General features: G+C 37.7%; 1 protein-coding gene across 1 annotated transcript; it reads left to right on the forward strand.

Annotated features, from left to right (window-relative positions):
- Positions 1-4,537: 4,537 nt before the first annotated feature.
- On the forward strand, positions 4,538-11,713 carry LOC107561587 (uncharacterized; the record flags this gene model as incomplete). Its single annotated transcript, XM_016246060.1, has 5 exons — positions 4,538-4,635; positions 5,132-5,364; positions 5,626-5,652; positions 11,194-11,466; positions 11,568-11,713. Coding segments are annotated over 5 exons (747 nt in total), but the record flags the coding sequence as incomplete, so codon positions are not given.
- Positions 11,714-12,905: the final 1,192 nt, after the last annotated feature.

Here is a 12,905-nt window from a genome sequence, read left to right on the forward strand (position 1 = left end):
TCCTGTCTGTTACACCCAGAGTATCAAGGTCAGTTCTTCGGTATCCCAGACTGGCTTCCAGCGTGGAGGACCCACCGCTGGTGTCGGCACGTGCAGCTGGCATCCCTAAACCAGCACTCTCAAGCCCTCCAGCTTTTGAACTATTTCCTCTGTCTGTAGCGCTTCCCACCATGGGGATCGCTTTATGGTGCATCTGGGCCACGTACTCCACTGCCGATTTGCTAGAGGCAGCGCCACCGGCTACAACTTCTCCAGAGGGGGCGGCTTACGCTGCAGAACCCCCCGAGGTAGCGGTGTCCACTGCTGTGCTCCCAGAGGCCATGGTGTCCACTGTAGTCTCTTCAGAGGTGGCGGCGCAGGCTGCAGAACCTCCCGAGATGGCGACACTGGCCTCAGTTCCTTGCGTGGTGGTGGCGCCCAGCAACGCACTTTCTGTCTGTCCAAGGAGGCCGTCTATGAACTCTCTGCCTGTCCTGTTCCGTTTGACCGCATGGTGTGGGTTCACAGCAACAGCTTCCAAATGCAAATGGAACACTTAGAATCAACTCTAGAACTGAGGGAGGTTCATATTAAAGAGCTGTAATTCCTTATCTTTTCCTCCAATTTTGGCACCTTCAAATTAAAGCTTAGAGTGTGCACTTTAAGCCCATATTCATTATATAACTGTAACTTTGGTCAGCAGCTAAGAAAAAAAATTGTGCCTGTGTCTAAATATATATATATGTACCTAACTGTATGTTAGACCCTATTCTATCTACGCTACTAAAAAAGGTACTTCCAGAAGTCATAGATCCCCTTCTGAATATTATTAATTGGTCAATATCATTAGGACATGTCCCCAAAATCTTCAAATTGGCTGTAAGCCTCTCATTAAAAACTTGATCCTAGAGAATTAGTTATTTACAGGCCGATCTCAAATCTCCCTTTTCTGTCAAAAATACTAGAAAAGGCAGTATCCTCTCAGCTATGTTCTATTGTGTCTGTGAGGATTTCCATTCAGATCATAGTATTAAGACTGCTTTCATCAGAGTTACAAAAGATCTGCTCTTATCATCCGATCGTGGTTGTATTTCTCTATTAGTTCTACTGGAACTTAGCATTGCGTTTGACACTATCGACCACAACATTCATTTGAGTAGACTACAAAGTTTGTAGCAGTGAATGACGAGGTATCATGTCATTCACAAGTACAATGTGGAGTACCACAAGGCTCAGTACTAGGGCCTTTGCTTTTCACGCTATATATGTTACCCATGGCAGATATCACCAGAGAACATGTTAGCTTTCAATGTTATGCTAATGATACTCAACACGTTATTTCTTCGTGACCCAATGAAACATACAAATTCGCAAAACTAATGGAATGTGTAGTTGAAAAAAAAAACTGGGCCTGTATTTATTAATCCTCTGAGAATTACTCACAACAATACTTCTAAGAATGGACTTAAGAGTAAAAAAAACTTTGCTCAAAGCTGCGCTTAAAAGTTAGTTATCAAGCATCTCAGTCATACTTTAAGTAAGTCATTTATTTCTATAGCACCTTTCTAGAGTAAGTATCAAAGTGCTTTACGTTCAAGATGGAGAACAGTGCAAAAACATACAAGAATTAATAGAACTATTAAGAACATAAAAAACATTGCGATCAATTTAAAAGAAAGGCATGTTTAAACAAGTACATTTTTAACTGTTTTTTAAAAGTGTCCACAGATCTGAGATTCAAGGAAAGAGCATTCCACAACTTGAAAGCAACTACCTCAAAGGCACAGTCACCTTTTGTCTAATCTGGAGTGAGGAACAACTAGTAGGATCTGTTTGGAGGATCTCAGATTCCTGCTGGAATTTTAAGGTTGAAATAACTAGTTTATATAAACAGGTGCTTGGCCATGCAATGCTCTAAACACCAAGATGAGAATTTTAAATTGAATTCCAAATTTAAATGGGAGCCAATGTAAAGTAATTAAAACTGGTGCTATGTGAGATCTCTTTCATGACTTAGTTAAAAGCTTAGCAGCAGCATTTTGAAAGTGTGCCATTTTCTAGCATATTTACTTTTAAGATGCCATAAACTGAAAAATCAAAATTCTCTTTATCTTTTGACATATCATTGTACTATTAAAAATCCTGTACGTTTCAAAACTCAAATCTTTCTTGTTAGACTAAAAACAGCTAATATTGAAGCCAATCTGTCAAAACGACAGTTTGTGGAGTGTACCACTCTATAGGCCAAAACACGCCGTCTGGGAGCAACTGTCGGGCTAGTTTGTTTGGTGTGTTCCACACGTCGACTCTCGTTGGGCTCACGTCGGTGGCAGTTTGTCATCTGAGCTGTCGGCGAGAGTTGAGAACTCTGATTGGATGTTCATGACCCCTTTAACTTCTCAGGTAATATGACCCATTTCAGATGCGGCCAAAATTACAACAACAGTGGTTACATATGTATTTACTTGTTTGATTATTGTTAGGGACAATTTAATAGTCGCTGGAACTTGTTCCTAGTATCCGTACTTCTACACCGCTGAGTAAAACTGTATTTTCTTTGCAACTCTATAGTATCATCGGCAGATGTGTGTTTGTGTTGTGTAGTGTATTCATGTATTCTACGCACAAATACTATCATAGAATTATTTGTATTATAATTTTTTTTATATCTTTATTAACAAAGTATGACATTTATAATACATAAAATAAATGTTCATTTTAATCTTCAGTTTTAAGGTTAGTTTGAGAGTGAAATTGAAACGTGTTATGGTTTGCCACTTTGTTTTATCTGTACAGAAATCTGTAGATATAGCTAGATCAGTAGAGAGAAACAGCTTCATCTGGATGTTATTGGTTGGGGTTTTTCTAGTAATAGGTTTTTCAATGAAGATCCTCATAATCTTCACTCTACACAAAATATCTTTACATTGAAATAAAGCTATTCCTTTAATAGTCAAATAAGAGTCAGATGCTGAACAGGATTGAAGCTCACAACACTAAATAACACACCAGTATATCTGATTCAACACTCATGCAACATTCCCTTTTCTGCTGTTTTCATACACGGCCGGAATTAATAAAAAAATGTAAGACTAACAACAAACGAGCTGAAGACAGTTGCAGGAGATTTCAGAGAGAAACACTCTCAGTATATAATGACCAGTGTTCGGGTTAACGCATTACAAGTAACGCAAGTTGCGTAATCAGATTACTTTTTTCAAGTAACTAGTAAAGTCATGCATTACTTTTTAATTTACAAGAAAATATCTGAGTTACTTTTTCAAATAAGTAACGCAAGACTCCTATCCCCATGTTGAGAGAAATCAGAAGATGTTACCGTAGTTCTAAAATAAATATGAATATGCATTAATTCATCTCACTCACAAAAAAAACACAGATTCAGTATTCCTCAAAATGAATAAAAATAATGCAATTCTGAATATGACGCAAACCTGCAATAATGAAATGTTAAACAACACAAATATCCTTTATGCATTTAATCCCATTTTATAAACCAATGTTTTTGCTTCTGACTTTCGATGATCCAGTTCAACCATACTAATAAACACAAATTACTCTAGACTAACATTTGTGTGTCTTTTTTTATTGCTGAAGTGTGTTGAAATGTCTTCTACTGTACGAACGTAAATGTACTTTCCCTTCAGCCTGAGGCTTATTCATTTCACTTTTGGTGTGAAAAGGCTTTTATATTTGCCAAAAATATTACTTTTTTATTTCAAAAACAAACAAGCAAGCCCTGTCCAGATTTGAAAAGTAACGCAAAAGTAACGTAAAGCATTACTTTCCATAAAAAGTAACTAAGTAACGTAATTAGTTACTTTTTTATGGAGTAACGCAATATTCTAATGCATTACTTTTAAAAGTAACTTACCCCAACACTGATCATGACCACATGAAATGTCTCCTTTAAGATATTTTTAACATCTCTAGTATGTGAGAAACATATCAGGACATATCAGGACGCTGCGGCTGACTGAAGCTGATTATGTTGAAGTTCAGATGATGTAAAATGATCAGTAAAACACATCAAAACTGTTAAAGATGATTGACTGATAGTAGATTTTCTCATGACTTTACCATAAGCAGCCACACGTCAGTGCATCTGTCGTTTTATTACTGAACCAGTTCTGAAGAGTTTGTCTTTTCATATCTGTAGACTAAAACCGTTGAAGGTGTTTGGCAGATTTTGGTTCTGTTTGTGTTTGTGGCGTCTGGTTGGTGAGTTTGAAATAGGTTTTTATGATTTCAGTTCTTTCTTTAGATTCACTGTTTGTTTGTTTTTCTAAATGTTCTTTATATAAAAACACTGAAGCTCAAACAGCAGCAGTTTTAGTTTCAGCCGTGATTCTCATCTGAAGTAAAAGAGTTTTCTGTGTATTATGTGGAGCTCAAATCAACTTCAGTTCCTGCATCAGCAAATCAGAGTTTTATTCAAAATCACACAAACATAATCCACACACCATTCAGCTTCTGTCACTAGAGATATTATTTTTTGAAAACCATCAGGTTATTTCAATCTTAATCTCTTTGTGTTTGTTCTTCGGGTGTGTTCGGTGAGTCACTGTCAGTGATGGAGGGAGATCCAGTCACTCTACACAATGATCTTCATAAAAGGATGGATGATAATGTGATTCAGTGGATGTTCGGATATAAAAGCATAGCTAAAATTTGTGTAAAAGATGGAAGAATCACTGTAAATTATGTCCTTAACGGGAGATTCAGAGACAGACTGAAGCTGGACAATCAAACTGGATCTCTGACCATCTCAAACACCAGACCTGAACACACTGGAGTCTATGAACTACAGACCTACTGTTTGAGAAAGAGTTTCATTCTCACTGTACAACGTGAGTTAACTGTACATTTCTCCTGTTTCATATTTATTCACCACAAAGATTAAATTCTTAATCCACCATTTTGCATCTGTGTCCATGTGATTTGATATGTTTCTCTTCTAATGTAAATTTCAAGCTGTTTACTTTAGTAAACCATTTTTAAAGTTATTTAAACGTTTTAATTTGTGACCTGTTTCAGGTTGTTCTTCATGCATGATTGGGGATGTAGACGATATAATAGTGGTGGAGGGATATAAATTCACTTTAGTCCCTAATCGTACTGAAATGATGGTTAGTAATGTGATTCAGTGGAAGTTTGTACCTGAAAACACTTCACTAGCTGAAATCAATAAACAGACCAACAGCATGACTGTATATGAAGATGTTCTTGATGGGAGATTCAGACACAGACTGAAGCTGAACAATCAAACTGGATCTCTGACCATCACAAACATCACAACTGAACATGCTGGAGGTTTTGAAATAAGGACCAAAAATGAGAGAAAGAATTACCTTTTCACTGTCTATGGTGAGATCATTTTCAGTTTTACCTTTTATATTTATTCCAGCTTTAAAGTAAATCTAAATGAATACCTTATCATTTAAATGTTATTATATCATTTAAAAAAAAATTTAAATATAGATTAAATATAAATAATTTTTACTCTACATATAAGATTGTTTTAAACTGCTCTAATTTGGTCAGTTTTGGTTCCCCTCAGTGTTTCTTCCTTGTCTGCTTGAATATCTTCATCCATTTTCTTCTGTATTTATTCTTTCATGTTTTCAGTTCATCTGCCTGATCCTGTCATCAGCAGTAACTGTCCATCATCATCACCATCACCATCATCATCCTCATCTTCATCAGGATCTCATCCCAATCCCATCAGCAGCCAGACTCAACATCTGGACATCAGTCAACTCTGTCACACATGTTCAGGTACAGCAGCTGATATTAGTTGATGTCGGCGCTGATAATAGCGTTTATTGACTGAGCTGATCTCAGTTTGATGTTTTTATTCCTCAGACTCTGTCCACTGTTGTGGTTCTACTGAAGCTGTGATCCGATTGGTCCTCTCTGCTCTGGTGGGCGTGGCTACTGTCATTCTTCTGGTTTGTGACATCAGATCCAGAAGAGCTGAACAAGATCAAGCACACATTCACACACCAGAAACTTAAATGATGTCGTCATTTCTCCGATAGAACTATTTTATATTTATCATTTAATAATCTTCTTTTATTTTTACAGGCCTTATTTTCATCTGCTGCTGGTATTGATGCGGATCACAATGTGTGTGTGTGTGTGTGTGTGTGTGTGTATATATATATATATACTGTATAATCTTTCATGTTTGGTTTGGGGTTTTAATGCCTCTTTAAAATGTGCCTGTCTTGCAGTGTTATTACAGTACAGATTCAGTTTGAGGGCTTTGTTTATATTTCTGTCAGATAAAAGATCTCACTTTTCTGTCCATTTGTCAACTGTAGTTGCTTGCCTTTTTCAATAAAGTTTTTTTCACTCAAGTCAAGTCTCTTCATGTTTTATTACATTTAAAATGTTGAGCGTCTCCTGGTGGAACACAAAAGTTCAGCAGTGCATGTAAAGTTTTACGTTATTGAAACATTCATTTTAACATTATATGTAAATATTTACAGTATTATTAAATTACGATTACATTATTTTGACAAACAACATTCATTCATTCATTTTGTTATGTATAGGCACCTTTCATGACACTCTTTACAAATCGTCATAAAACATCAAACAACAGCAAACTACAAAATACATTAAAAAACTAAAAATAAACTAATCAACACATGTACAATAAGCCTGTTTAAATGAATAAGTTTTAAGATGTGATTTAAAAGTGTGAAAACTGTTGTTACGGATGTCCTGGGGAAGGGCATTCCACAAATGAGGGGCAGCATAACTAAAAACCTTGGACCCCATACACTCTTAAAAATAAAGGTGCTTCAAAAGGTTCTTCAAGCGATGCCATAGAAGAACCATTTTTGGTTCCACAAAGAACCATTCGGTCAAAGGTTCTTTAAAGAACCATCTCTTTCTTACCTTTTTGTAATCTGAAGAACCTTCTTTCGTCACAAAGAAGCTTTTGTGAAACAGAAAGGTTCTTCAGATGTTAAAGGTTCTTTATGGAACCATTTAGACAAAAAGGTTCCCTTTCGTGGAACTTCGAACTGCGTCCTCTAGGGGTCGCTATGGGGGGAACGCCTCGTCGTGACCCGTGTCTGAAGCCTACATTGAAAAAACACCAACTTGTTTGGCCAGGCGACAGCCATGACGTCACTACCGTCGCAACTAGTACAAAATAGGCGCCGGTAGCGCACATCATCACTTTCTTCGTCTTCACTGACCGTTCTGTTTGAAGCGTGCATTCCAAAAGCAAAGTAAGAGCATTTTTTTTGTACTAGTTGCGACGGTAGTGACGTCATGGCTGTCGCCTGGCCAAACAAGTTGGTGTTTTTTCAATGTAGGCTTCAGACACGGGTCACGACGAGGCGTTCCCCCCATAGCGACCCCTAGAGGACGCAGTGTCTCGTTCCCCTCAGGGAACCATGGTTACATAAGTAACCCGAGACGTTCTTCTATAGCATCGTGAAGCACCTTTATTTTTAAGAGTGTACTTCTCAAACGAATGTGTAGTTGGACTAAAGAGATTGAAGAAGAGAATCTAAGTATGTACAGGAGTGTAGATTTGAAGAAGATCAGAGAGATATGAAGGAGCCGAGTTATTAGTTTTTCGGCTGTAAAAGGATTATGTGTGATTATAGCAACAGATGTATAATGCTTTGAAGGGGTTTATACCTCAGATGATACTTTGTTGAGTAATTATCGTCGTGCCTCATGTCTCATATAGTGGGACTGACATGTGCTATTGCTAGTGTACCATCGAATGGCTGAATGGATAACACACAGTGAGTTTACCCTTAATGAGAACGAGTTGTTAATTTCTTTTTTAATTTCAGTTATGTCTATGTCTGCATTGTTATCACCCAGTGTAGTAATACATTTTGATGTATCTTCAGGTATGTGATTTCTATATTTCAGTTATTCTGTTATCATGAAATTGTTATGAGTTATTGGTAGTTCAGCAGAAAATGGCTGACGCTGCTGCGGTTATGTCTATGTCTGTAGTGTTATCACCCGATGTATCAATACATTTTGATGTATTTCTCAGGCACAATCATTGTTGCTGCGGTGAATAAAAGAACCGATAACCAGAGTTGTTGTGTGCGTCGTCCATTTGAAATTGGTGATGGTTGTGTGGGACAACATTGAGGACAACAATAGTTACACACTGCAACTCTGTTGCAAGTCTCTTCCATATGGTCTTCCTTTTAATACCTTACATAAACGGCAGCTGGTCCAAAATTCAGCTGCACAAATTATTTCTGGAAAACGTCTTCCATGGAGCACATTTCTCATCTTCTTTACCACTTGCATTGGCTCCTGGTTAAATATTGAATTGATTTCAAAATCCTGCTTCTTACTTACAAGCTCTTAAAACAATAAAGATTAATAGATGATTGAAATAGTTACATGAGAAATGACATGATCGTTTAGGCTTCTGGTGTGTGAATCTGTGCTTGATCTTGTTAAACTCTTCTGGATCTGATGTCATAAACCAGAAGAATGACAGTAGCCACGCCCACCAGAGCAGAGAGGACCAATCGGATCACAGCTTCAGTAGAACCACAACAGTGGACAGAGTCTGAGGAATAAAAACATCAAACTGAGATCAGCTCAGTCAATAAACGTTAATATCAGCACCGACATCAACTAATATCAGCTGCTGTACCTGAACATGTGTGACAGAGTTGAGTGATGTCCAGATGTTGAGTCTGGTTGCTGATGGGATTGTTGAGCACACAGCTGTAGCTGTTTTTATCCTGATATTCCACCTCCAGAGGTAGAGAGAGACTGATGCTGAGATCAGACACACTGATGCTGGACAATAAACTGTTTCCTTTGTACCAGGAGAGAGTCACATGACCCACATTCACCACTGAACACAACAATGAACAATTCTGCTGTGATGAAGATGATGATGATGAAGAGCAGTTTGGTGATTAGGCAACATATTGATTACAGATTCGGAGCAAAATAATTTACATCGTTTTTTTCTTCTGGAGAAACTGAGGCGTGTATAGGCCTGTATTAATGTTTTCTAAAATTATAATGGGTTTACAATAATTATGATATTTTACCTGCAATGAAAAGAAGGGTTAGAAAAATACACACAAAGAATCAACATTTTAGTGTACGAATGTCTCCAATATGACAAAACAACAACAACAAAAAAGCCTCTGAAGCGTTGAGCGCCTCCTGCTGGATGAACAGTTGAGAGGAGAAACATTCACAGACTGTGATGATGCCACTGCTATTAACATCCTACATCTGTCAAAGTGTTTTATATTTACATTTGAAAAAGTACATTTTTACAAGAGAATTCTTATCTTGTCGGTTTGGGCATTACATTAATTACAGCAATATGCCAACACTCCCACTCAGACACATTCTCACATCTTATCTGTTGTTATATGCTGTTTCTGATTCGTCCATTTCTGACCATTTACTGGTGTCTTTTAATGTTTATCTTACAGTGTCTAAGGTAAATGTGAGTTGTTCAGTCACATTTTGCAATACCACGTCTATTGATTTATCTGCTTTTGCTAATGATCTTGCCATTATCTCCAGCAAAGTTGATTTATCCACTGTTGATGACATGGTTGCTGCTTATAATGATGGGTTCCGTGATATCTTAGATGTTTATGCACCTCTGAAAACTTAACTCCTTAGTATCCGCCTGAATTGCACCAGTTTAAGGCTAAAAGGTCAAACAAAAAGAACCATGCTCAGTATATGCAAAGCTATAAGGAGGCTATCACTAAGGCTAAATCAGAATTTTACATTTATTTAGATTGAGTGAAGGGAATACTAGATTTCTCTCCTCCATTCTTATTAGATCTTGCAGTCTCCTGAATCTCTACCATCTTATTTGTATTCCACTACTGTATGTTATACTTTCATGGATTACTTTAATACAAAAATTTGAAATATTCATAAGCAAATACCTGCTCATAATGTTGGTTGTGGTTTTTTAGTTCCCTTCTCTCGTAAACTCTGTCCACTCTCTCTACTTTTAGTCTTCCTATTGTTGATGAGATAACCTGCATCATTCAGAAATCTAAATCCACTACCTCTCAACTGGATCCTCTTCAAACACACTTAGTTATCCTCTCTGTCTTCTTTAATCACTGAGATTGTTCTTGGTTTTGCTCAGTTATCACTTAAAACTGCTATAAAAACTTCTATATTTCAAATTTACCATTTATTCATAAAATACTAGAAAAGACTGTTGCAGATCAGGTTTCACATTACCTTTCAGATAACAGTTTGTTTGAAACATTTCAATCTGGCCTCCATCCATTTCATAGCACGGAGACTGCACTTGTTAAAATCACTAATGATCTGCCTATGGCAGTGGTTTCTGGACAGCTGACTATACTTATTTTGCTCGATCTGAGTGCTGCCTTTCATAAAATAGCATAGCATCCTTTTAAACAGGCTGGTCTCCCTAGAATTTACGGCACCTGTCTGTCTTGGTTTAGATCATATCTTTCTAGTTACACTCAGTTTGTACAACTTAAAAACTTCATATCTGAGCTATCACATATTACTGCTGGTGTTCCCCAAAGCTCAGTCTTGGGGCCTCTTTTATTCTTTATTTATTTACTGCCTCTTGGACAAATCTTTAGGAAGTTATTAATATGCTGACGACACCCAGCTTTACCTGTCTTCCATGCCTAATATGTTTTTTACTTTGCTTGCTCTGTCAAGCTGTTTAACTGAAATAAAAAATTGGTTCTCTTCTAATTTCCTTAAACTTAAGAGTTACAAAACTGAAATTCTTCTTGTAGGTACAAAGTCTAATCTGGCTAAATTTGATCGTTCGTCTGTGATTATTGACCAGTCAACAGTTGTTGTTTTTCAGACTTTTTCTCAGGTAAAAAGTCTGGATGTTGTCCTTGATAGCAACTTATCATTTGAAAGTCATATCAACTCTTTCCCCGCCAAACACAGAATTTTCCATTATTTATGAGACAACGCTTTCCCGCCAAACACAGAATTTTCCGGGTTTCCACGTTTTTACTGTTATAGGATTATGCATCTCCTGAATGAGTCTACACTACAACATCAACAATGAATGAATGAATATAAATGAAAACTGAAATAATGCTTGAAGCTAGAATATTTTTTATTTATTTATTTTTTAAGAATAGGTTCTGTTCTTTAATTTGATGTATTGCGTGTTCAGATATTTATATGTTGAAGATAACTCTTCAAACTGCTCTTCATCATCATCATCATCACAGCAGAATTGTTCACTGGTGTGTTCAGTGGTGAATGTGGGTCATGTGACTCTCTCCTGGTACAAAGGAAACAGTTTATTGTCCAGCATCAGTGTGTCTGATCTCAGCATCAGTCTCTCTCTACCGCTGGAGGTGGAGTATCAGGATAAAAACAGCTACAGCTGTGTGCTCAACAATCCCATCAGCATCCAGACTCAACATCTGGACATCACTCAACTCTGTCACACATGTTCAGGTACAGCAGCGTATTTATTATTATCTGATATTAGTTGATGTTGGAGCTGATATTAATGTTTATTGACAGAGCTGATCTCAGTTTGAATTTTTATTCCTCAGACTCTGTCCACTGTTGTGGTTCTACTGAAGCTGTGATCCGATTGGTCCTCTCTGCTCTGGTGGGCGTGGCTACTGTCATTCTTCTGGTTTATGACATCAGATCCAGAAGAGTTTAACAAGATCAAGCACAGATTCACACATCAGAAGCCTAAACGATCCTGTCATTTCTCATGTAACTATTTCAATCATCTATTAATCTTTATTGTTTTAATGGCTTCATAAATTCATCTGCTGGTACTGATTATCATTTATCGGCAGTGGCGTCTGAACAAATCTTTAAATGAATGAATAACGTGCCACACTGGTGGCTGTAGTTGCACATTTATACTTTAGCAGTGTTGGGCAGTAACGCATTACTCTGTAACGCGTTACTGTAATTGGATTTTTTTTGTGGAGTAATTTAACGCGTTATAATTTTCAAAATAGTAATTCGAGTATAGTTACAAGCCGAGGTCTCTATACGTTACTGCCGCGTTACATTGCTGACAGAATGCAGTGTTTTATAATCTAGAGATAGTAAGAATGTAGCACACGCACTGTCGGGTAAAGTGCCAGTGGATTAGAGACCTGCTCCCGCGAGACCCGACGCAACAGAGTGCGGTGCGGGACAAGATGGGCGAGTGGGGCGGGCGGGTGTACACTCGTGCGTGTGTGTGTGTGTGTGTGTGTGTGTGTGTGCGCGCGCGCGGGATGCGGGAGAATAAAATGAGTCATGGGACTCCCGCAAAATAGAAATATCTAAACATAAAATATCTAAAACAAATAAATTGTTATTCATCTGTTGCACAAAAGCAACATGAACTAATATCAAATATAAACGATTAACAGGTGCAAGCGTATGCAGAGTTTCTATTTAGGCTATAACACGTGTTTGCAGCGTTGAGCAATTCTGTAACGCGTTACTGTAATTGGATTTTTTTTGTGGAGTAATTTAACGCGTTATAATTTTCAAAATAGTAATTCGAGTATAGTTACAAGCCGAGGTCTCTATACGTTACTGCCGCGTTACATTGCTGACAGAATGCAGTGTTTTATAATCTAGAGATAGTAAGAATGTAGCACACGCACTGTCGGGTAAAGTGCCAGTGGATTAGAGACCTGCTCCCGCGAGACCCGACGCAACAGAGTGCGGTGCGGGACAAGATGGGCGAGTGGGGCGGGCGGGTGGACACTCGTGCGTGTGTGTGTGTGTGTGTGTGTGTGTGTGTGCGCGCGCGCGGGATGCGGGAGAATAAAATGAGTCATGGGACTCCCGCAAAATAGAAATATCTAAACATAAAATATCTAAAACAAATAAATTGTTATTCATCTGTTGCACAAAAGCAACATGAACTAATA

Source organism: Sinocyclocheilus grahami, unplaced genomic scaffold, assembly GCF_001515645.1.
Source record: "Sinocyclocheilus grahami isolate Dianchi unplaced genomic scaffold, SAMN03320097.WGS_v1.1 scaffold782.1, whole genome shotgun sequence".
Lineage (NCBI taxonomy): Eukaryota > Metazoa > Chordata > Actinopteri > Cypriniformes > Cyprinidae > Sinocyclocheilus > Sinocyclocheilus grahami.